This window comes from Miniopterus natalensis, chromosome 3 (genome assembly GCF_054644295.1).
Source record: "Miniopterus natalensis isolate mMinNat1 chromosome 3, mMinNat1.hap1, whole genome shotgun sequence".
Classification (NCBI taxonomy): Eukaryota; Metazoa; Chordata; class Mammalia; order Chiroptera; family Miniopteridae; genus Miniopterus; species Miniopterus natalensis.
In genome coordinates, this window is record NC_142083.1 from 10,716,212 (window position 1) to 10,740,728 (window position 24,517).

The following is a 24,517-nucleotide window of genomic DNA, read 5'->3' on the forward strand; positions in this document are numbered from 1 at the left end:
CTAGTCTCTTGTTAACCACTCCCCCTGAGGGCTGGCTTCGTTAAGAAAAAAAGTACTCTGCATATTTGAAAATGGTTCTTTTTGCCCTCCCCCTGAAGAAAGCATGAGGGGATTTTTCTCTGATATTTTCTTTGGGAACCTTGTTGAGCCCCTGGAGGTAAATCTCACGATATTGCAGGGACCCCTTTTCATTGGGTCCTCCTGGAGGTAGCTCTCAGAGTTGTCCACACTGAGTCTCCAGTGGTTCATCAGTTACAGTTCACGTTCTCCCTGGCTCTGCTTCCCAGGGTGTTTGTCCTCTGAGTCTGCACTGGCAAGCTGCCACCCTCTGCATGCCCTGCCTGCCTCTCCAGTCTCGGGGCCAGCAGTTTGCGTTGTGTCCTCCCCTTTCTCATGGATCCTGGAAAGGTGGCCGATTTTTTGGTCTGTTCAGCTTTTTACAAGCTCCTTATGAGTCCCCTTTTATACCTATCTTGGCTGGATGGATATTTCATTTTTAGTTAAAAGTTTAGATAATAAAAACTAATGCTTTCAGGAAAGTTAAAATGTATAAGAAAATAAGAAAGAGGAATAATAGTTTTAGAGTGGGACTGTTAACGTCCTGGTGAATGCTCTCCACTTGGTCACTGAGGTCACTGAGGTTTTCTCTTGTGTATCAAGATCTGCTCCCAGAAAAGAACTGAGACCTGCTCTTTCCTACAGACTGAAACACTTCTTCCAGTCATTTTAATTATTTTCAAGAAACAGATTTCTTGTTTAAGCTAGAAGAATAAAGATCTAACTATGGATTTTAAACATGGGTTATTGAACATTCACACTGGACAGATACAAGTTCAGCACCTGTCAGGTGTTGTGTCACCGTAGTAGTCTAGGCAGTGGGGATACAGCCTTGAACAAACTTAGATAAAAGCTCCTCTCATAGAACTGACATTCTGGTGCGGAGAGTGACATTAGATGAGATTATACTGGTAGATATATGCCTATACAGAGTATGCAATAAGTGGTATAAAGAAAAATAAAGGCAGTAAGGTGGATAGGGAGGGCTAGGGTGGGAGCTATTTGCATTTTTGTTTGCATGATCAGGAAAGGACCTTCTAGAAGATGACATCAGAAGTGTACATGTATCTGGGGGAGGGGGAGAGGGCAGAATTCAAGGGCAGGGACCCTAAAATAACATTTCAGTCATCCCCTCTGGGTCTGTTGCAAAGCTGACTGTCTGCTCAGACCTCTGAATTTTTCTGAATGTGTATTTCAGACAGGTTTGAGAAACACGTTTTCAAACATTCTTATATTGCCACAAAACCCCAGTTAAAGCTGTGGAGATATAATCAATGAAAGCGCGACTTATTTGGAGTTTCCTGGGAGAAGCTGAATCACAGGCAGTTGAAGACTCCCCTTTCCCCCAAACAGTGTGCAAGTTACAAATTAACCAATAGTGAGAAAGAATCCAGCAATGTCCTCACATTTTCCCAGGAGGCTCCAGGGAGGTTGACACTTGATATGAACGGGGTTTCTTGCTCCCCACAGATTTCGAATTTTCCTATGTTCATTTTATACTTGGAAGCCACCAGGACCCAGCCCTTAAGGCCATTTCCTCCTTCATGCTCTGAGGTCAAACAGGCTGTTCTGGGAAGTTCTCTTTGGAACCTTTGGAATGAAGATATGTTTAAAACCATGAGCTCATAATACAAAAAAAGCAACCACCCACCTTCCTCAGGCATGAGTTTATTTGAAAGAAAACTATTAGTAAAGCGTAATTGCGATTTGTGATAAAAGAAGTGATCATGATAATTAAGCTGAAAATGATAGAGGAATATACATATGTATTACTTGCAGATTCACGTAGTTTTATTTGCCTTTCACTATACCCATGTGAAGGCAGGGCGGGTATCATAATTTTAATTTTTTGGCTGCATCTTCTAATTGCTAGGCCAAGTTCGTTTTCACCCCTTGCATTTCACTTCAGAGCCCTATATCATATATTAAGCTATCTAGAGAGACAACTAAATATCTTAATGCTATTTCTAATTTTTCTTCCCAGTAGAAAGAGAATTGTGTTTCAACCTTAACAAGCTTGACTTTTTTGTGTGCTAATTTGGCAAAAATCTCTGGGGGCTGAGATGAGCTCACACCACTGTAATTGATTTAAGATGCATGCAATAGCCTCATTTTAAGTTTCTTTCAAATGTTTTAGTCTGTAGCTACAATTTCCAGGGAGCGAAGTTAGCCCTTTTCCTCAGTCCCAGGGCTAGATACCAGCTTTCATCTAGGCATAGGCAATCTTCTTTTATTTAGAACTGGCACCCCAATTCTAGCTGGCACTGTCTTTCCTTTTGCACTTGATGTGTGTAACCATATTGTATTAGTTTCCTATCGTTGCTTTAACAAGTCACCACAAGCTATGTGGTTTCAAACAACACAGATTTATTATGACAGTTCTGGAGGTCAGTGATTTGAAATGGGTCTCAGTGAGCCAATATCAAGGGTCAGCAGTGCTGTTTTCTTCTGGGAATTTGGATAAACCATTTCCTTACTTTTTCCAGCTTCTAGAGGTCACTTTGGTGGCTTATGGCCCCATTTCTCCATCTCCCAAGCCAGCAGCATTGGGCCAAGTCCTTTTCACACTGCGCCTCTCCAGTTCTCTCCACCTCCCTCTTCCACTGATAATAATCCTTTGGATTGTACCAAGCCCTCCTGGACAATCTGGGTTTATCTCCCATCACAAGGTGAGATGATTAGCAACCCTAATTCCTTGTGCAATCTTAATTCCCCTTTGCCATGTAACCTAACATATTCACAGTTTCTGGGCATCTTTAGTGGGGCTGGAGAGAGTTATTATTTTGCCTATCACACATATATTGTTTTGTTGTTAGCTGTCTCCTTTTATCAGTGTGTAGTATTTTAGTATATAACGATATGGGTAGTTCATCAAGCCACTAAATGGTCCTGAACATAGTAATAAGTAAGGTCCCATTTTCCCACAAGGAGTATTTTGAACCCAATGAATTATAGCTAAAATCCCACAATATGCTATAAAATAAAAGGCACAGACATCAAAAACCTTTTAAATTATTTGGAGTAATAATATTAAACCATCAGCCCTGTAAAACAAACACGAATGTATTCTGTCCAAATAATTACATATTGTATTTTCATGTACCTAAAATTAGAAAGCAGGCATAGTACAGTTCTACTGTATCATTTAAATATAATTAAAAACAAATATCTTGGCAAGGCAAACATTCATGAGCTACTTAGTGAATAAGAATTTCCCCTCTTTTATGGTTTAGAAGGGCTTTTGACATAGTGATTTTGACCATCCAGAAGCCTGCCAAAGCTGATGGTGTTATTTCGTGATTGCTTGCAGTTGCGTTCAAAATCGCCTCTCTGATGTTACAGATCAGCTTTTCAGAAATGACCTTCCCTGTCCCTCTTCTGCTGTGAGGTGCACAAGTGACTAGCTGAGACTAGGCGGCGAGCAGAAGGTGGAAGGGGGGCCTCCAGCAGCTTTCTTGAGCAGAACGACCCACTGCCCCGGAGACGCCCGCAGGCCTCGCGCTGCGCTCTTGGCCGCCTGCAGGCCTGGCCTCCCCAGGGCAGCTTCGAAGCATTGCTCTCCCAGCTTTACAACACTTTTTATTACAAAACAGGTGTCTGATGTAACCCAGTTGGCTTATCTACTGATTACGGACAGATCTCACCCTGTGTCATTACCTTTTACTGTGTTTATTTCATGTAAGCTCCCACTTCCTACTTCATAGATTTGAAAGAAGTACATACAGTATCTTGCTCTCCCTTTCCTACCCTTTTTTTTTTTTAATCCTCACCTGAGGATATTTTTCTCCCATTGCTTCTCAGAGAGAGTGGAAGAGAGAGAGAGAGAGAGAGAGAGACTGGCTGGCTGCCTCCCGCACGCTCCCCGACGGGCCAGGGATCAAGCCTGTGACCGAGGCACGTGCCCTTGGCCAGAATTGAACCCGGGACCCTTCAGCCTGCCGGCCGACGCTCTAACCGCTGAGCCGAACCAGCCAGGGCCCCACCCTTTTCTCTTGCTTCACTTCCATTCCTTCCACTCTGCCCCGTTTCGGCTTCTCTGTCACTCTTTTCCCCTTCCCTTCTCTCCTGGTGCAGTTGTCCTGTCTGTCTGTCTGTCTGCCCTCCACGTTCTCCAGCCCCACCCTCCTCTTCCCTGCTCTCAGCTGCTCACCTGCAGGCTGCTCGTTAGCAATGTCAGTGTGCAAACTGATGACTGTCAGCAACAGGATGTATTTTAAAAGTCCCTCAATTAAAATCATGCTTCCTAATAAATACCCCCAACACATCACCCTCTATTTGTGTATGTCACTTGGTTCCTTAAAAGCTTTTTCCTGGCTAAAACATGTGTTACCACTCAAACCATGACATTTACAGCAAGAAGAATATTAAAACCTATTGTACATTCTATCTCATTTTAAGTGTCACCTGCTAATATAGAGATTTGGAAAATTCAGAAAGGCACAAAGAGGAAAATAAGAATTATGTGTAATCTAATCACGCAAGAGCACTAGCAAATGTTTTGAAGATAATTTTACTTTCATTATAAAAGAAGTATATATCCAGTGTGGCAGATTCAGAATTTTCAGCCAGAAAGGAAAAACTAACCATTATCCCTCAGGAGTGACTGTGATTAACATTAAAATATATATTTCTTTCTTATATTTTCTCTGAATTTCTACATAAATAGAATCATGCTGAATGCACAGCTTTGTATTTTTCATTTAATCTCATCTAATGAACATTTTTGATATCATTAAAAACCTAACAGTTTTTATTTGCTTTGTAATATCCTATTGTATAGATGTTACACAGCTTATTTCCCAGTCTTCTGTGGTTGGTCATTTAGGTTGCTTCCCGTTAGTTGTCATTATAAGTAATGCAGCGATGGCTATCTTTGTGCAGAAACTGTTTTCCTTAATGGGACTGCTTCCTTGGGAAATAATTTTACATGTGAAGTTTTGGGGTCAGAAGTGTGCTTTCTGAGCTTTTGACTCATATTGCCCCAGAGGCAGAGCCGCCCTCCCTCGCTGCCCGGAGTGCGTGAGAGCGTAGCTGACGATGATATGATGTGGCATCTTGACAGAGTAATTGCTCAAGTTTACTGTGGGAAATTTTAAATCTCCCTCCCTAGATTTTGATTGGGACCCACATTCCATCAATTTTAACACTAATGAAAAAGAACTGAGTTACTTATAATTTTTAAAGTATACTATTTTATTGCAGTTCTGGATTTACAAAAAAGTTACAAGGGGAGTACATCTAGTTCTTGTACACTTGGTTCCAGTTTCCTTCATTGTTAACATCTAATGATATTACGGTATATTTGTCACAACTAAGAAGCCAACATTGCCACATTACTATTAACTGAATGACACACTTGGTTTAGGGTTTGCTAGCTTTCCCCTGATGTCTTCTGTTCCGAGATCCCATCCTGGATACCACGTTACATTTAGTCACCACGTCTCCTTCACCTCCCCTGGGCTATGACAGTTTCCCAGGCCTAACTTGTTTTCGATGACCTTGACAATTTGAGGAGCACTGCTCAGGTGTATCATAGAATGTCCCTACATTTGGGTTTGTCCAGTGGTTAGACTGGGATTGTGGGCTTTGGGGAGGACCACAACGGAAGTCAAGTGCCCTTCCCACGCTGTCGTATCCAGGGCACATGCTGTCAGTATATAAGACTTGCCACTGAGGATGCTAACCTCAGTCACGGCGGAGGCAGCCGGCATCTGCTGTGTTCCTCCACTGGAAAGCGACTCTTTTTCTTCTCTTTCAGCCCACTCTATGGAACCAAGGCACCAAACCAAGCCTACACTAAAGGCAGGGTTCGGAGAGTTAGGTTCTACCTCCTGCGGGGCAGAATATTTACATAAATTATCTGTAGTTCTTCTTTGTAGAAGAAGTTTGGATTTTAATCTTACAAAACAAGGGTGTCACATAGAAATAACCATTGGTAAATTTTTGGAATAATTGTTTTGTTTATAAGAGAAATATACATCAAATATGTAGATGTATATATAAGTATGTGTATGTATATACACACAAACACATTATAGATATTAAATATATATATTGACTGTAGCAAATTTGGGAGTTACAGAAAAATTTAAAAAGAGAAAATAACCTTATCTTCGTGTTTTTGCTGTGTAAGACTTTTTTTTGCGTTTATTTTTTAAAATTTTTAAATATTTTTCTATTACTGTCATTTTATTTTTCTGTTTTCTTATTTTTTGTTTATTTTCGTTTAAAATATTACAGATGCCCCTTTTTCTCCCCCATGACCCATTCCATCCTATCCCATCCCCCTCCCCAGTCCCTCTCCCACCACTGTCCATGTCCTTGGGTTGTGCATATATGCATATAAATTCTTTGGTTACTCTCTCCCCCTCCACCCACCTGCCCTCCTCCATCCCTCTGACATTCCTGTCTCATCTATGCTTCCATATCATTGAATCTATTCTGTTCACCAGTTTATTAAGTTCTCTAGATTCCACGTATGAAATAAGCCAGGCAGAAATTCTTGATTATACCTTTTCGTTTGCTTAACAATTACTATTCATTAGTAACTAGGGAAGTCTCCAAGGGTCAGACAGGTTGGCATTTGCCTCAGGCCAATTCATCTCTAAGAACATTGTCCTCATCAGGGTTAAGGTCACTGAAAAGGTCACAGGTGGTGGACAAACTTCAGCTGTCATTCAGCTGCCTCAGAAAGTTCTGCAGCACTCACCACATACTTTCCAGAACTGAGCAAATTATTCGTGCTGTTTAGATTTGGGCAGGAATGCTTTGTTGTATAATTAGTCTAATAGAAAGACTTTTTAAATTTTTGTGCCATTTATCATTTCTCTATTATGAACTATTTGTGGTGTGAACAATTTGAAATGGTGAGTTAAAAGAGAGGTGGACTTATTTTCCTGAGTTTAAAAAAGGGTGGCCCAGCTGAGCATGGCTCAGAGGTTGAGTGTTGACCTAGGATCCAGGCGATCGGGGTCCGATTCCCAGTCAGGGCACATGCCCGGGTTGCAGGCTCGGTCCCCAGTCAGGGGCATGCAGGAGGCAGCTAATCAATGACTCTCTCATCATTGATATTTCTATCTCCCTCTCCTTTCCTCTCTCTGAAATCAATAAAAATACATTTAAAAAAAATTTTTTTAAATGGTGAATTTGATATTATAATCTCTTTGATGTAGGTGTAAAGGGTTAGCTCATTATCTATTTATATTTGTTAAAAGCATGTCTAATTACGGTAGTTATTTTTATTTTCAATGTTCCTGAGACCATGAAAACATTTCCAAAGCTGAGAGATGGAACAGTAGGTTTCCTGTCCTTCCTAACAATAACAGAGAATACTACAGGAGCCATTTTAGGGTAGGAGATTCTGACAGGATTCTAGATGATAGGTGATGGAAAGTGGGAGAAGTCATAACCAGTGTTTCATGGCCGAGTAAGCCACCCTGAGTGTGCACCCTGCTAGGACAGAGACCAGAAGAAGGTCAGTATGACCCAGGAACCCCAGAGCGGCCTGGACCTTGGACATGCTGGCGATGATGGGGGGTAGGGAGGGTGGGGGATGGAGCCAAAAACGCAATGGTGGTCTGCCTCCAGTGTCTCAGGCAGAATTACGACAGCCTGGCATCTATTTTCTAAGACTAGAGTTTTTTTCTCCGAAGGAATTAAATGGCCCCAGAAAAAAAAAAAGACCTTTCTATGTTGGCATTTGGGCAGTCCTCCAGCCATAAAGATGAGGTGTCTCCCAGATCCCCACTCCAACAGTCAAAAGTCCTCTATGCAGCCCCGGCCGGTTTGGCTCAGCGGCTAGAGCGTTGGCCTGTAGACTGAAGGGTCCCAGGTTTAATTTCGGCCAAGGGCACATACCTTGGTTGCAGACTTAATCCCTGGCCCCGGTTGGGAGGCAACCAATCGATGTGTCTCTCTCACATTGGTGTTCCTCTCTCTCTCTCTCTCTCTCTCTCTCTCTCTCTCTCCCCCTTCCACTCTCTCTGAAAAGCAATGGGAAAAATATCCTCAGGTGAGGATTAAAAAGAAGAAAGTCCTCTGTGCACACACAGAGCACCCCACCAGCTTTCCAGAGTCCATCATAAATATGAATGGACGAGCGAGGATGTCAAGGTGTTTTAGGAAAACCCTCAAAATGAAAGAGGTAGAGTAGGGCGAGGTAGATAGGCAGGAAAAATAACTTTGGGGACATCAGATAGTGTAGAAAGCAGAAAGGAATGCAACAAACAGATCTCAAAATCTTTAATTAGTGTCCTAGAAATATTCTAGAATAGATTGTGCCCATCAAATGAGAAGAGGTTACCATGGAAAAGAGCAACTCGAGGCCAAGAAAGAGCTCTCTAGGAAAAAAATGATGAAATTTAAAAAGAAATCAATAGAAATGTTGGAAGATAAAGCCAAGAGAATCCGTTAAAAAAACAGATAAAGCGAACTCATAGAAACAAAGGACAAACTGATGGTTGGCAGAGGGAGAGGGAGGGAGAGGTGGGTGAAAGAGGTGCAGGGGAATAGAGTAAATATTGTGATAACTTTGCACGGTGACGGTTGGTCACTAGACTTAGTGTGGTGATCACGTTGTTAAGATATATAAATGTCGAATCTAATATAATATTGTATGTCAACTATATTATATTTAAAAAGTAGAAAAGGAAGACTAAGAGTAGAAAAATATGACAGAAAAGGTAAGGAACATGGAGGCGTAATGTAGCAGGTCTAATATGCAAGAGTATTCCTCATAGCCGGAGTATTTCTCAAAAACGCAGTGTCCAGAGTGAGAAGCACTGGGTGTCCAACACAGTGGATGAAAGGAGACTCCCTCAAAGGCACATAACTGAAATTTCCAACTAGCAAATCAGTGCATACTGGTTGAGTACCAGGTTCGCCTGGTTTCAGTAACGTAAATAGAGTCGTCTGTATTGCTTTGATGAAGTAAGGATGTTAGGAGTGGCGCAGGGACTGCGTAAGGAAGCCAAGTCCTCATCTGCTATAGCAGGCAGAGTCCTTCAGCTATGCCCAAAACCGATGTAAGAAACTAACAGCATCTTATTTTAGAAATATGGAGGTAACTCCCAAAAGTCATTACCTCTGGGGATTGGGAAGGGGAGAACAAAAGATTAGTGTTTTTCGTAAGAGGTTTTTAAAAACACTCCACTTTTTAAACCATGTGCTTGAAATACATATGAAGTTATTAAAAATAATTTATTGCATGCCAACCAAATGCATTTTATTAAACTTGATTAGATTCTGGAGTACAGACAAAGAAAGAAGCAAGCAAGCAATGAAGAGCTCTAAAGTACATTTTGGGGACAACATGGGAAATTTGAATATGGAATGAAAATTAGGTTATGCCGTGGAATTATTCTCATTTTCTTAGGTGAGGTAATGGCTCCTCATATGAATTGCCTCAACAGCGCACCTCTTTTTTCTCCCTGTGCCACCTTTGAAGGAGGGCGCAGCACTTCTGGCGACCCCAAAGTATTAGAGAGCAATGTTGATTCTGCTGAAGATTTCGGAGATAAAGGAGTTTCCATTGTACATTTTCTATCACGCTCCAGGCAGATCTTTCACTTTGGCGGCCAGCTGGTGCATCTCCCTCTGTAGGTCCTTTACTTCCAGCCTCTCTATCTCCAGGTGCTGCTTTGTCTACACCTGGATTATACCCAGGACTCCCATTGTCTCCCTTCTTCCTTAAACACAGTTATTTAGGACTTTTTTGCTGCTATTTCCCTTCCCCTAGCACTTTAATGTTGTCTCGAAGGATGTGAAAGTCTGTTCTGAGTTGGAAGATACTGCTTGCCCTTGATAAAAAAAAATACTCTAGTTACCTGCACCAGTTCTTACAGGGTAGTGGGGGATTACAAATAACTAAGCTATACTTGTTCCACTATAGTGTGACATTAATGGGCAGGAAAGGTGCAGGCAGTCACGTCCACATTCACATCTTTAACATCGCACACTAGACCTCCTCTTCAGTTTTTCACTTCTCTGCTGGGGCACTTTGTGAAGTTACCATCCTATCAAACTCCTCATGGCTCACCTATTTCCTTCACTAAGCCACCAGACAAGGTGCTCCCGTTTGGCCCTAAGTTTTTGTTAAACATCCCCGGATGCTGTGAAGCCAAAATCACCTTGGTGGCCATAGCAACAGTCTTGACTGGCTGCCTGCTCTTCCCTCCAGGGATGGGAACAGTCACCCATCAGGGACTGTTGCCCTTCACAGTGGGAGAAGCAGGGCCAGGAAGGGCTTGCATCCTCGCAGTAGAGAATGGTCCCTGGTTGGGAGTCGTGGCCTGCTGGGCAGCATGTACAATGGTGCTTTGTCGCTGCTAAATCCGCCATCATGGGTTTCTGCTCCTTCCAGGAGCAGGTGCTTTCACTCTGTGAAACTGGTTCTCTCCTTTTGTTGTTCCTTAAAACATAATTTGCTGGGCTTGGAATATGCTAGCAATTTTCCCCTATCTTTCAGATGAACTCATTTTCCGGTGATGAAATAGATTGTTGCTTAGAGGCACACATACACACAAAAGGCAGACATAAAGAAATTCTGAGAAATAAAAACTTTCCTGGTAGAATATTATTGAGAAGAGAAGTAGTCAGAAATGACCTGAAGTCTCTGACATTCCTCTTTGTGCTCAGGACTAAAAAGACCATTTTGTAAGGTACCATTAACCTTGAGGCTGCCACCCTGTCCCTGAAGACAGTGGGAGACAGAAGTTCTGAGGAATTTTTGGTTGTGACAGTGTCTCTTAGCTGATGCTCCTTGATTCTGTTGGCTTATATAGGGACACATGGTTTGCTATGTAATGAAAATTCCTCTTTTAATTTTTGGGAATTGGCTCAGTAGGGTTCTTCAGCATTTGTATCAGGTTGGCTTCCTTCAGACTGCCCATTTTCTTCTTGATGTGAAATAATTTCATATTTATTTCACATATCAAACCCAAAACATTTATTTAATTAGGGGATCTACTTCCTAGAGTGTTTTCAACTTTTTTTAGGCGGGAGGAGGGTGCATCTTTTAATTGCCCTTACTTGCCAAGATGTTATTGGCTTTCTCTGCGAACCTCAGATTCAGGGGAACATTCTTCCCAAACTACAGTCAACAATCATGATAGCTGAAACTTTTGAATGAAGTGAACTAAGTGTCTACTTGGGGTCATTACTGGTATTCCCCCATATCTTTAGTGTCATGCCATTTGGTGGTGGGAAAAGATAAGACAGTCACATGCCACCTAATGGAGTAGTATGATATATGGGTTACCTAAGACCCTAGGGTGCTTGCTAAGATGCAGATTCCTGGATATCATATTGGACTTACTGATCAGGATCGCTGGGCAAGGCTTCTGGGTACAGTATATGCATTTTCAATAAGCTTTCCCTGTGATCTGCACACTGAAATTTGAGATAAGTGGGTCATATGATGCCTTATTCTCTTTGGTGGCTACATTTTTAATTTCTAAAGATGCACTTCGTTGGGTTGAATGGCTGTCCTTTATCAGTGCTTTACTCCCCCTTCCCTAAGAATAGTTGCAAATCTGTGGGGACAGTTCTTGGGAATTACTATTGAATAATCCAAATGAGTTCCAAGTACTATCAAGTGAGAAACTAAGATCATTAAGAGACAATTTGTCTGCCCTTAGGTGAGCAGAAGGTTTTCTTCTGGAACTAAACACCGAGCACTTCTAGAAATAAACAACTAGGTTAACCCTGCTGCAAGAAGAGGAAATGAGTGATTTAGTTACAGGGAAGAGCCCAAACGCTGTCACCTTGAGGAGATTCCTAGAAACGGCAACATTTCCAAGGCCAGGCACTGTTTGGGGTCATTTTTATGTATTGTCTTAGTTCTTACCAGAATTCCTTAGCAAAGCACATGATGTCGTCATGTTTTTACAAGTGAGGAAATTACCTGTGCAAAACTACACTGCTTGCTAGGACCAGAGTTGAGTGTTGAACTCAGCTCGCCTCCAAAGGCTGGCTCTTTCCACTGGAGGAGAGCCAGCTGTGCTGTATGTTCTGTTTCCATACAAGGACTTGGACTTGGCATCCATGGCTGACCTAGAGACTTGGAAGTTAAGTTGACTGAAGATTGCAGCCTTAATTCACTTGAGGAAATCTCAGCTTGGGAATTAAGCTTGATTTTTTCCCTGAGCGATACTCTGAAAAACAACCTCCCAGGCTGAGGAGATGACTGTGATGTGTTGGAGGTATGATCAGAAAGCCTCCACCATCACTTCTAGCTCTAAGACAATCAAAAAGAAACAAGGAGAAATCTGTTCTGCCTCCTCGCAGATTTTTCCAGACAAGTCAGTGTATGCCCAGCCACCACCACTGAGACGCCCCACAACCTGCTATGAGCTAGAGAACCAGGAAAGCCAGTGGTAATTTAATCCAAGTCTGAAGGTCTGAGGACCAGGGTCACTGCTGATGTAAGGCCCAGTCTGAGAGAAAATTTGGCCCTCAATGGGTTGGGTGATGCCCACCCACTTTGGGGAGGGCAGTGTACTTTACTGGGTCCACCAATTCGATCACTAATGTCACCTGAAAAGACCCTCACGGACACAACCAGAAATGATTAATCTGGCACCTCATGGCCACTCAAGTTCACACATAAAATTAACCATCTCATTAGGCATCTGTGGGGAATGTTCCTTGAATTCTCATGATAGCTAACAGCTAACACTAGGCACTCGCTATGTGCTGACACTTATGCAAACACTTTATACTAACTCATTTAATACACCTGACAACTTTTAAATAAGTTAGTTAACAAGTTACCATCACTATTCATATCTTCCAGATAAGAAACTGAAGCCCAGAGAAGTTACCTGCAGCTAAGAGATAAACCAAGTGGTTGGACTAGAGAGTACTTGCTTTCGGTCACCACTTTATATCATGTTCATTGTGGATTATGCTATGATAAAATACACTACTGTGCATTTATTGAGTACCTAGCATATGGCAAACCTTCTGCCGGGCATTTTACATGCAGTGCTGGTAGTTTTAACCCTGCAAATTAAGATATATTTTGTCTCATTTTACAGATGAGAAAACTGGGGCTCATTGTATTAACTAATTTGGCCAAGATCACACAGCTCATGCCATTTCTATTAAACCTTGTCATAGCATTTTGATCTTATAATTTTTTTGGAATCCATATCACCCATTTCTCAATAAAAGGATATTTTTTCTACTACTTGGACTCTGAACTGTCAGCCAGTGATGGGATGTGGTTTTGTATATATTAGGGCTGTGGCAGGCTCCTCTGAAGAGCATCAGAGGGGTGTGAGGACATGCAGGCTGCTACTCCAGGGCTCTTATGAGGACAACTCCTTCTAGAAGTGGATCCAGGCTTCCAATTCTTCCAATTCTGTATGATCATAACCCCAGTCCCAGGCCTCTGCTGGGACATCCAAGTTCCTTCCTTTCTGGTCTCAGGACAATGACAGCCACCTCACACAGCCCTTGTCCTGCCAGATTTGCTCCCGATGACTCATTTTAATTTTGGCAAATGTTGCATCGTTTATACCTAGTTTCCTCTTTCAATTCCCCCAAGTCTGAGTGCAATACATGGATGTTTCCAAGCAGGCTCCTGATCGACTTGATCATGAAAAACAAACTGTTTTAGTGAAATGTCACATTTTGGCAGTTTGTTTTTCTTTTCAGTGCTGCCTTTAATTACAGCACTTATCACTGCTTATGGATCTCACTCCTTCCCTAGTCAGCCAGTCTCCAGAAATATGCAGTTCAATATGGCAGCCATTAACCTCCTGTGGCTGTTTAAGTTAGTACTTAAAGTTAGATGAAATTAAAAATTCAGTTCATCTGTTGCATTAAGCACATCTCAAGTGCTCAATAGCCACACGTGGCTAGTGGCTGTTGAATTGGACAGTCTGACATAGAACATCTCCATCATCACAGGAAGTTCTATTGGACAGTACTGTTGTGAGAGGTAGGGGCCAGGTTTTCTGCAGGTTATAACACCTACATTCACATGGTAACTTCTAGGTAGATGCAGCAGAGAATGTCTTTCTGGCTTGGGCTTTATTTCCTTAAACCACATGAGTTACTAGGGCTTCCAAGACTAATATGCATCATCTTCATGAATCAATGACATTACCTTAGCATCAGAGAAGGGGCTGGGATGCTCCTGGGGGAATCTTCTCAGTGGTTTTGCTTCTCTGTATTTCAAAGCTTCTGTTACCCCTTGACTTCTGACTTAGGGTCCTGGCTGCATATTAAATGAGAAAAAGTTGTTCTGCCTCTTGCAAACCAGCCAGAAGAAAGTGAGTGATTCTGGGAGGCTGCCATGGCGTTAAGACTGTGCCAAGTACTTTGCAGACTATAGAAATTCGATGACTTAAAGGTTTCTGGCTTTATGATTCTAGAATACTCTACTCACAAATTCCATGTAAGATGCTTCCAATTTCCCAGTGGACCCCAAATCATTGCATTAACTGAAGTATAATGTCAAGTACATCATGATGACGAACACTTTAATGGGAATTCAGGAGAAGGAGGTATTTTCAACCTGACACGAGGAAGGAGAAATCGGTTCTAAAGAGCCTGTGAAGGTCCCTCTCCACCTTTCATTAGCAGAGAGCAGTAGAGGCTCAGTGCCAACTGACTCTCCAAGGTAGCCCAGCCCTGTCTCAGCCCCACCAGCTGGGCTTGCCTGGTGAGTAGGAAGCAATATGAAGAGTCCAATCTAATGGGTCTTGAGAAATCCACCTGCCTTAAAATCTTTTCCATTGGCCGCTCCCTAGCACTGGAGATGCATTAGGACACCTTATTTTTCTTTTATGTCAAGTAATGCTTCCTGTACATAATTCAGGATAGGCTTAAAGCTAATTTGTTAGTGTCAGAAATCAGAGTAACGGTTACCCGTGGAGGATGTTATTGCCTGGAAGGGGGACCCGGGAGTGTCTCAGCAGCTGGGCATGTTCTGTTTCTCCATCAAGCTGTTCCCTCTATGGAAGATTTATGGGACTTTACAGTTCTGACTTGTAATCTTTCTGTATGTTTACCATACTTCAAAATAGAGTTTATTTAAGGCAGCTCTTCCAAGATAGCCTTGGGAAGCATTCACAGATACTTAGAACTTTGTTAAAACAAAGAGGTGAGTTTATTTCTAAAAGAGGGTTAGTGTGGAGGAGAGTAGATGGCAGAGAAGATAAAAGGGCAAATTGGTCTTCTTTAAGCTTCTGTCTGAGGCTTATTCCACCTTGGTGTTCATGGGAACAGAGTGCAAGCCCCCAGTGAAGTGGATACTTTATCCTCAAATCAATTCCTTCCACTGTCCTTCGGGAGAGGTGAGCAGATTGTAGGGAAGATTGGAATGAAGAGCACCTTCTTTAGCTCAAATCCAGAACTAGCAATAGAAGGTGATTCTCTTGGGCAGTTAGCTTTGGGGGAGGCTTGGAGCCAGTCCTTCCTTTGCAAAGTAAACTGTATGTGATTTCTTCCAACATGACCTGGCCTTGGTTAAATGAGAGAGACCAATAAACCATGGCCTCCTGGGTATACTAGGTACACAAAGTCTGTATTTATATGTTGGGAGGGAGAGAGGAGGTCCAGAGCCCAGCTGGGCAATCTTCCCACCTCACTCTCCCCCACAACAGCAGAGGTCTCTTCATCCCCCCTCCTGCCTGGTCCCTTCTCTGTGACACACTCATGGGGTTCTGAGGCCAGCAGCCCCACTTGCATGTGAGCCGGTGTCCTGCTTCCCCTCCAGCTGGTCAGCCACCCAGCTCTCTTAGGTCTTCACCTGCCTTTGGAGAAATATTTAGGCTGATTAGGTGATTTGTGGACGCACGCTGGCCTGGCTGGCCTTGGGGAGGAATGCAAATGGAAGTGAGCCTTTCGGAAGATGCTTGTTTGGCTTCCAGGCGTTCTCATTCATGTTGCCCATAAAATAGTTATTATGTTCTCAGCTGGAGTCCCATCTGTTTCTTCTGCACCACCTGGGTCCAAAATTTGAGGCCGAAGAAATACCAATAAAACCTTCCTGTTGGTGATTTTTTTCTTCTTCATGGACATCAGTATTAGGATGATAGCAGTGTCACAAAGGGACCCCAGGCCAGCCATCCCTAAGGACCTCTTGACTTCTTTGCTTCTATGGAACAAATGAGCTTCATTAGCAACAGGCATGCTTCTTCCATGCATTCCTGGTCTTAGTCTCAGAATGGAAATCAAACCAAACCTCAGCACTGCACGAGTCTGTTTCCAGCTATTTTATTGCAATGTGGACCTTGTCAGTTCTTCCTGTCCCAGCAGTTTGTCCTGGGAGAATGATACTGAGAAAAAAAAATGTCTCCCAAGAAATGTGAGCAAATTTGAAGTCAGATATAACCACTATGAGAGTTGGTAGCTAAAGCATTACCAAGCTGCATTTGTAAAGCAGTTGTCACAAGCTTCAGCTCACTTGAGTCTCCTAACAGCCCTATGAAGTAGTAGAGATTTACCCCTGTTTTGCAGGCTGGGCCACCAAGTCAAGGTCACATAGCTATTGTTATGACTGCCAGTAAAGTGTTCCTTTTTTCTGTTCTCCTTATTATTAAAGATATTTTAAGGTCAGTAATCGAAATGGGAAGTCAACTGTGGAGATTTATGTTAAGATCTGGTTATATTACTGGTGCAATGAAGCAAACATTTTGAAAGACACTCAACTGCAGGGTTGTTGAGTAGAGAGCAGCCTCCTTTTGTGGAGCCCCGCTTGTCTCCTGACTGAGGGCTGCTCAGCTGTCTTCAGAGTCCTCTGCAGAGCAGAGCAGCCCTGGCTTGCTGAGATTTTGGGCGGGGGAGAGAGGGTCTTGAACTTTGGAAGCCTTTCACAGTTCCCCTGATCCCCCAATGTTTCCAGGTTTATTTTTGCAAAATTGAAATTTTTTGAACTTCCATACTGATTCTGGAGACTGTACAATGAAATGATATAAAATCTGAGATCTGGAAAGAGCCTATGATAGATGAGACTATGAACCAGGCCCTTTTCTAAGAGCTTTGCATATATTAACTCATTTAATTTCCACAACAACCCTTGATTAATCTCTATTTATCAGTTGAGAAACCTGAAACTGAGCAAGCCATTTGCCCAAGGGTATAAAGTTAATAAGTGGAGGAGCTGGGATTTTAACCCATTTTAATTCCAGAGTGTGAATTTCTGACCACCTCAATATGATGCCTCAAGCAGGTTGTCTAGGGCAAGCCCTATTGTTCATTGATACAGAATTGAGATCCTGAGACTTAAATCCATCCTAAAAGACTATTAGCAAAGGAGTTTTCTAAGTATCTCAAATGGGCACTAAGACATTTTCCTAAAGAGAAAAGAGAGCTGTAGGATATGCCTCTTCTAGACCTGACCTCCAAAAACGAGTTCCCCATTGACCAGCATTCTCCAGCATATCGCAAATCCCCATATCTGTGAAATGAGAGGGCCTCTCTTCCCTCAGAACTGACAGAGGGCTTTCCACTGTAGACCCTTGGGCACCCAGTCTCAGAGCAGAGACTTCATGTTACAATTCTTGGTTTTCTTGAGAGCGTAATGGCATTAAACACATCAAGTCAAACAGTTGTGTGAACATGTAGCTGGGCTGTCCACATCCAGATCAATAAATATTCCACAAAGCCGTCAGTGGACATGGAGTTCAGGTACCAACTCCACAATAGGGCAGCCAGGAGGCACTGGCTCTTAATTTAAAATTTACAGGTACCCAGCTATGGGTTTTAGGGGGAATGCATGAAACTACAAAATCATATGCTATACTTTAGATACGTGTATATATGTGCACGTTTTTCAGTAGAGTCTCAAAGGGATCCATGACCCCTAAACATTTAATAACTATGACTATGAAGACCTTCATTAAATCACTTATGTGTAGCTCTTCTGTGAGATCAAATGGCAGCTATGAAAGCATCCATCTTACGAGTTTGAGGAATCACATGATCTGTATAATTTTCACTTTGCTGATTTTCTTTGCATAGATAAAGAATGGATTCAAATAAAACTTTCTATTGCATATATTTACAGACTGGGTTTTTCCATCTACCACATGGAGACTTTTTTATTGAGCCTGTCAAAAAGCATCCCCAGGCGGAGGGAGAGTCCCACCCACACGTCGTTTACAGGAGGCAGAGGAAGGAGCCAGCCTGCGGATTAAAGGGTATTGTTACTTAAATCTCCTCACTGGGTTGAGGAGTTTGTTCTGTTCTGTTATTGTTTTATTCCAACATGACCTGTTCTTATTGAAATCTGTCATTTCCTCCCCATTCAAATGCCAAAAAGTATGCACCCTCATATAGGTTATTTCAGTTCTCTACAAGTCTCTTTATGTGCTTAATGGGAAGGGAGAAAGCAGTTCCTGTATCTTTGCCACATTTAGTTGATGATACTCATATGATATTCATAGTGGTGAATTTGTTTAAAACAACACTTTTCTGAACCCCCTAGAGGAAGGTAATTTAAAGAAAGTGATTTTCAGTATCAACAATGTCATGATACATTAGTGTGGAAGATTATTAGAGAGCTTGTCAGATCTACATGTGAAATGCAGAGTTAAGTGTTTGATGATGCCGACCACGGGTGAAGAGAAACTGAAAAAATATCAACACATTACCAGATGATGAAATCAGCTAAACGTCTTTCGGTTGCCTTTTGTTTGTAGGTCACTGGGATGCTTCCCTGCCCCTATGCCCCTGGAATGACCTGGGCTGCTCCTCTCGGCCTTGTGTGAAACAGTTTTGGGTAGCTTTCAGAGAGAAACTGACCCAGGCTTTTTCCTTGCAACTCCCACATTCTCTTTAATGTGTGGGAGATAATAGTTTATGCAATAAAGGACCATTGGAAATTGGGGCATTTTCTTAAATATTGTATAGTTCATGCTTTCTTCAGAGATTAAAAAATAATGGGCTGGGGGACAGTTAATAAAAGTAACCCATAATATTATTTATATGTCTTAAGAATTTGAAAACCATGGACTTCAAAGGGAAAATAGGTAGATGATGAAGGAATTAGGGAAGGTGGATTCTGATAGGGTTTAAGGGGACTAAGAACGTGAATTTTGTAAGTGCGAAAATGAAAGGAAATTGAAAGAACAGGGGACAAGTAATTTCTCTACAGACTTCACCCAGACCCCGAGGGACGGTCACTTTCCTGGGAGTTTCTTCTGTAATCTTAGCAGAGTATATAAGCTTCAAGAGACTTCTGAGTCTGCGATGTTTTCTGTACACAAAAATGGACAACTGCTTAAATTCTTTAGTAAGATATTGCAGCTTTGTCCGAAATTAGATAATCTCCTGTCTAAATCTCCTTCTAGCAAGTACCAAGAGAAGGTAAGAGACGTATTGTGTGGTTGATTTGATCGATAAAGCTACCAATCCAGATAACTTAGCCTCAATGGGAATTTTAGGACTTAGTTTGCCACCAGTCCAATCCCCTGGATAACTCTCCAGAAGTGAAGGTTCTATTATACCTCGGGCTTTACATTCCTTCGGGCTTTACATTATTCTTTCACTCTTCCTTGAATATAAATCTTATTTTATCAGCTATCTTGAAAGCCCCATTAGAGTAGGAACTCTCTCTCCAAACAGTATATAACATAGTGTTAAGTGCAGAGTAGAAACTAGTAAATCTTTGAAATGAAACTGAGAGTGATGAGTAGCCAAGTAGATGAACCTAGACAGTGGCAGTCTCTAGTATATGTAACAACGATAGAAAGAAAAAGGAAAAGTGTGTTTGCTAGATGCCGAGGAAGCCCCAACTCTGTTCTTATGGTCTTTCATCTGATTATCAGTTGTTGGTGACCATCTCCCTTCCTAAAACGATAAGCGGGATTCAGTGCTTAAGTGATAGCAAGAAATTCAAGAATAACCTAACATGCTGTGAATATTCTTAAGGTGTATTTGACATTCGGAATTTTAAAAACTTGGTAAATTGAAATGAACGTGATCCGGCTGAACAAGGTAATTGCAATGTTCTTAAACCACGATACCCTGCAGAGATAATGACATGAGCTGACAGTAGCCGTGTCATTAGCCAGCATTAAGATATTCTTCGTTCTTAGGTTAGTTGGTGTTGTGAGATTAAATTACTGTGATTATATCAAGAAAAGATCACATTGTGCAAAGCATTCCGTCTTTGTAAAGTTCAAAGCAGGAACACCCTTGGTGTTGAAAAAAGATGTATTTTAAAAGTATTCTAGTACTTCAGAAGAGGAATGTATCATTGCTTTCCCCTAAAATATGTCCCCTCAGTTATATTTATTTTCCACCTAGCAAGGTGCCCAGGAATCCCGCAATAAGTCCTTTATCAACATAGCCCAGTGTATTGAAGTTCTCCCCCCACCTCAGGGGTTTATTGTGATGCTGTTTTGTTATTGATTTGATCCGTTTGAACTAAAATTTCTTAACCTGTGTGCTAGTTCTGTTTGCTTTTCTGAGCCTCATGTTTGCCAAGCCTTGCCAAAGTTCTTGTTTTCTCCAACTTTCTGGACTCTATGTTAAATGGTGGGAAAATACAGCTTGCCTGAAATAAATCTAAAGCAAATCTCAAAACTTCATTTAATTGACAATGATAAGCTCCTCTCTCTTAGGTTTTTTGGCAAGAATGTGTCACACTGGGACTTGAGTGGCTTTTAGGTGGAAGTGTCTGAGGGAACCTCGGTTTTAGGAGGCTGGGGAAGGGGAGGCAACGCTAGTCAGGTAGGTCAGGTGACAGCAGCAGCAGGATCGGCTAAGGCAGAAAGGGTCCAGGCAGGTGAGGTCAGAATTTAGGGTTTCATGCATCAGGACTCTAGGCTAAAAACACAGGGTCAGGTTCCTGGCATGCATTTCTGTGTTCAAAATGTATTCATTCATTCTCTATCTATTGGGTATCTTCCGTGTGCCTGGTACTCTCCTAGTTCTGCAGGTACGGCTGTGAATAGGATATAGTTTTAGTCTGAAGAGCTGTCAGCCTGGATACAGGACATGGATAAGTAGGGATCCAGTCCTGGCTTTACCTTTATAATGTACAGTAAGACAGCGAAGAGAAATGGAATCTTAATGCATGGATTAGATTTTTATTTTTATTTTTTTACTTTGTGTTACTATACATTATGTTCGTGCCAGGACATGTAGCTATAATTTGTTCATTTTATTTGCTGTCGTTCTCTATTATGTGACTCTTTATCCACTCTCCTATGAGTGGATCTGAATTGCTTGCAGTTTGGGGCTATTGTACATTCATTATGTTGCAAAGACCACTTTTGTACATGTTTTGAACAGGTTCATCAGGGTCTCAAGGATATATACATAGTAGTAGATTGAAATCAATGTTGCATAGGATATATACATCTATGCCTTTACCAGATGATGCAAAATGGCTTTCCAGAGTTGAGGGTCCAAAGCAGCAAGTGAGAGTTTCCACTGTTCCATACCCTGCCCACTGCTTGGTATTCTCACTTTAAACTTTGCCAGTCTGGTAGATATGAAGTGGATTCCTGTATGCTTAATGTTGAAGCTACTTGTATCCCATTGTGAAATTGGGTTCCTAATATGTGGCTTGTGGCTATAGATTCTCCATGAATTGTTTTCTCGCCTGTACCGAGAGTTATGAAGCCCAGAGAGCCAAGTTCAGGTTTGCTGGCTTGTTTCTTTGTTTTCTGGTTCACTTTTTCAGTTAGTGCCTAATTTGACTTTTCACCTATGTGGATCCTGAACTTGCCTCTTTTCTCCAGAGCAAAAGGAGGGAGCAGCAGTTGCCTCAGACCAGCAGCTAGCTCCAGACATCAATCGGTATTTAGCCAGAGAAGCAGACCAGTAAGAAATGTATATTAAAACATTTATTGCAAGAAATGGGTTGACATGATAGTCGGGGCTGGCTAGGCAAATCCAAAACCCATGAGGGCCCTTCAGGAAACACAGGCTGCAACTCAGGCCTGGGCAGAAGCAGCTGTCCCCCAGGCAGAATTTCTTCTTCTGGAAGCCTCAGCTCTGCTCTTAAAGGTCTTTCAACTGATTGAGTCAGGCCTCCCCGATGATCAACAGTGATCTTTACCTAAGGTCAACTGATTATGAACTTTAATTACACCTACAAAATATCTTCACAGCAACACCCAGATTGGTGTTTGGATAACGGGACTGCAGCCTAGCCAAGCTGATACATAAAAAAAGATCATCATCACACTGCATCTTTCAATTTTCTCTCTGAATTCTGAACTTATTTTTCATTTTCTATATCTGGCCTCTGAACAGTCCTCTCCCCTTTTATGCTTTAAACATTGGTAGGGGCTTTATATGGGGAGAGCTTTTCAGAATATCAAGTCCACTATATTGCAAATAATCAGACTTGAGTGGGTTTCTTATGTAAGTCATTTGGAAATTTTTGAGTTGCCTTTTAAATAGCATGCACAGACTATTAAATGTTAACAAATGTTAAATACTATAATAACATTAACAATAGCTCATTCGACTTAATTAGCATATCAGACCATTAATCTGACACAGTGTGAGGGGATTGTTTGTAGGTTTGTTCTGATTTCATGGCAATCCAATTAGTTGAAAATTCGAAATGACCACCATACTCCATATTGAGTCTAAAATGCACTATTAGGTTTATTTGGTTAACAGCAGACTTCCTTGGTACAACCTGCCTGAGACTTCTCTTGAATTTCTTGATTGCCTTAATTGCCTTATGGTTGTAGCCACTCCACAATGATCCATGCTTTGCTTTGCTCTGAGGTAGTTAACATTTTAATTGGTGTTCTGTACTTTTAACTTTTATTGGGGTGACATATGGTTTTTGATTACTTGCTTTCAGAACTGGTGGAAAGGTGGGTAAAGTGCTTCAAACTTTTACCAGTGAGAGGGATCAGAAAACTGTTGGAGAGAATTTGGGGAACCATTTAATGTGTGAATATATAGAAAGATAGAATAGTAATGTTTGCTTAGTAAAATCCAAGACCAAGATTATAGGAATTCAAGCACCAGGTGCCTCAGCACAGTTGCTCAGAGCTACTCATTTATCCAGTCAGAAGCCTTTATTCTTTCACCTGACCTCGCCCCAGTAACTCCTTTGTGTGCATTTCCTCAGCATTTGACGGTCCTTGCCTTTGTTCCTTGATCATTTTAGGTGCATAGGTTTCCATCCCCAACAGGAAACAGTTTCCCTGGGAGGCATGGCACCTGCTCGGTTTACCTCCTCCAGGATGCTCTGTGCTGAGCCCAGCCTGTCAGTGGCCAGGACTGCACTGACGTGCAGGTAGAGTTTGGAGGCCATGCTGAGCTGGGAAGGAGATTTGGATCAACCTGAAGTCATACGGTCTGATATCTCAGTTATGTAAGATCTGCTATACTTCCCATAACTCTTTAGGGAAATTGACAAGGTATCTTGATGAGTAGCAGCTCCTAGCTTTGCCCTGGGTCATTCCTGTGCTTCCATGTGCCTGGGGGGTGGAGAAAGAAAGATGCTTACCCTATACTTCTTTAAAAAAATTTTACTGATTGATTTTGAGAGAGAATCTTTGACTTGTTGTCCTACTTATTTATACATTCATAGGTTGTTTCTTGCAAGTGTCTTGATGGGGATCAAACTCACAACCTTGGTGTGTCGAGACAATGCTCTAACCAACTGAGCTGCCTGGCCAGGGCTGGTTTATCCTGTTCTGACCAACCCTCTGGCTTCCTCCTGCTGCCCGAAGAGACCTGAGATAGCTATCTTATCTTTCCTTCATGCCCTGTCTGCTCATCCTTGGAGCCACCAATAACCCTAACAGGACAGTGATATTGGCCCTAAAAAACCAAATAATTCAACCTCTAGCTTCAAAGCTCTATATGGCAAGCAAACCCCCCGGGGTGGGTTTTCTTCTTTAATCCATGCCTGCCATGACCCACATTACCAAGGCCTGTCGCTTCTCCCTTCTGATTCTCTAAATCATGTGCCTTTCCCAGTGCACTGCTGCGCTTCAGCCTTATAACCTTTCACTTGGATTATTGCAAAACCCTCCCACTGGTCTCCCTTCCCTTGACCTCTCCCGTCAGAAGTCGGAGAACTATTTCTAGAGCACAAATCGGATCATATCTTTCCCGTGCCCTAGCCTGTCGGCGTGCCCCGAGGAGGAAGCCCTGGGTGTTTAATGAGCTTCAGGAGCGCCTTCTCTGTGTGACTCCTGCCCGTTTCTCTAGCCTTATCTCTTATCTCTCCAAATACACGGCCTGTGCCACCCTGAGCGAGTTGTGACCCCTCAGAGGAAATGTTCATTCCCTCCAGCCCTCGCACCTAGGCTCCTTCCGCCTGAAGCTCGTTCTTCCAGGTGCTTTACTGACTCACTTTGTGGGACTGTGGCGTGGCTTCCTTTAGAAAACCTTCGCGGCTGCCCCTCGGTCTGCATTAGATGCCTCTCCCATGACTTCTAACACCAGCTACTTCCCCTGCCACAGGCTTTATTATGAATATCTGTCTGTGTCCTTCTCTGGGCAGAAAGCTTAACAAGGA

General features: G+C 42.2%; 1 protein-coding gene across 2 annotated transcripts in view; it reads left to right on the forward strand.

Annotated features, from left to right (window-relative positions):
- Positions 1-24,517, forward strand: part of ADAMTS12 (ADAM metallopeptidase with thrombospondin type 1 motif 12) — a 175,861-nt gene that overhangs the window by 46,857 nt on the left and 104,487 nt on the right. For both annotated transcript variants that reach the window (XM_016224373.2, XM_087815315.1), the window contains exon 3: positions 18,077-18,209. In XM_016224373.2, the coding sequence (XP_016079859.2) occupies positions 18,077-18,209 (133 nt within the window). The remainder of the gene's footprint in view (positions 1-18,076; positions 18,210-24,517) is intronic.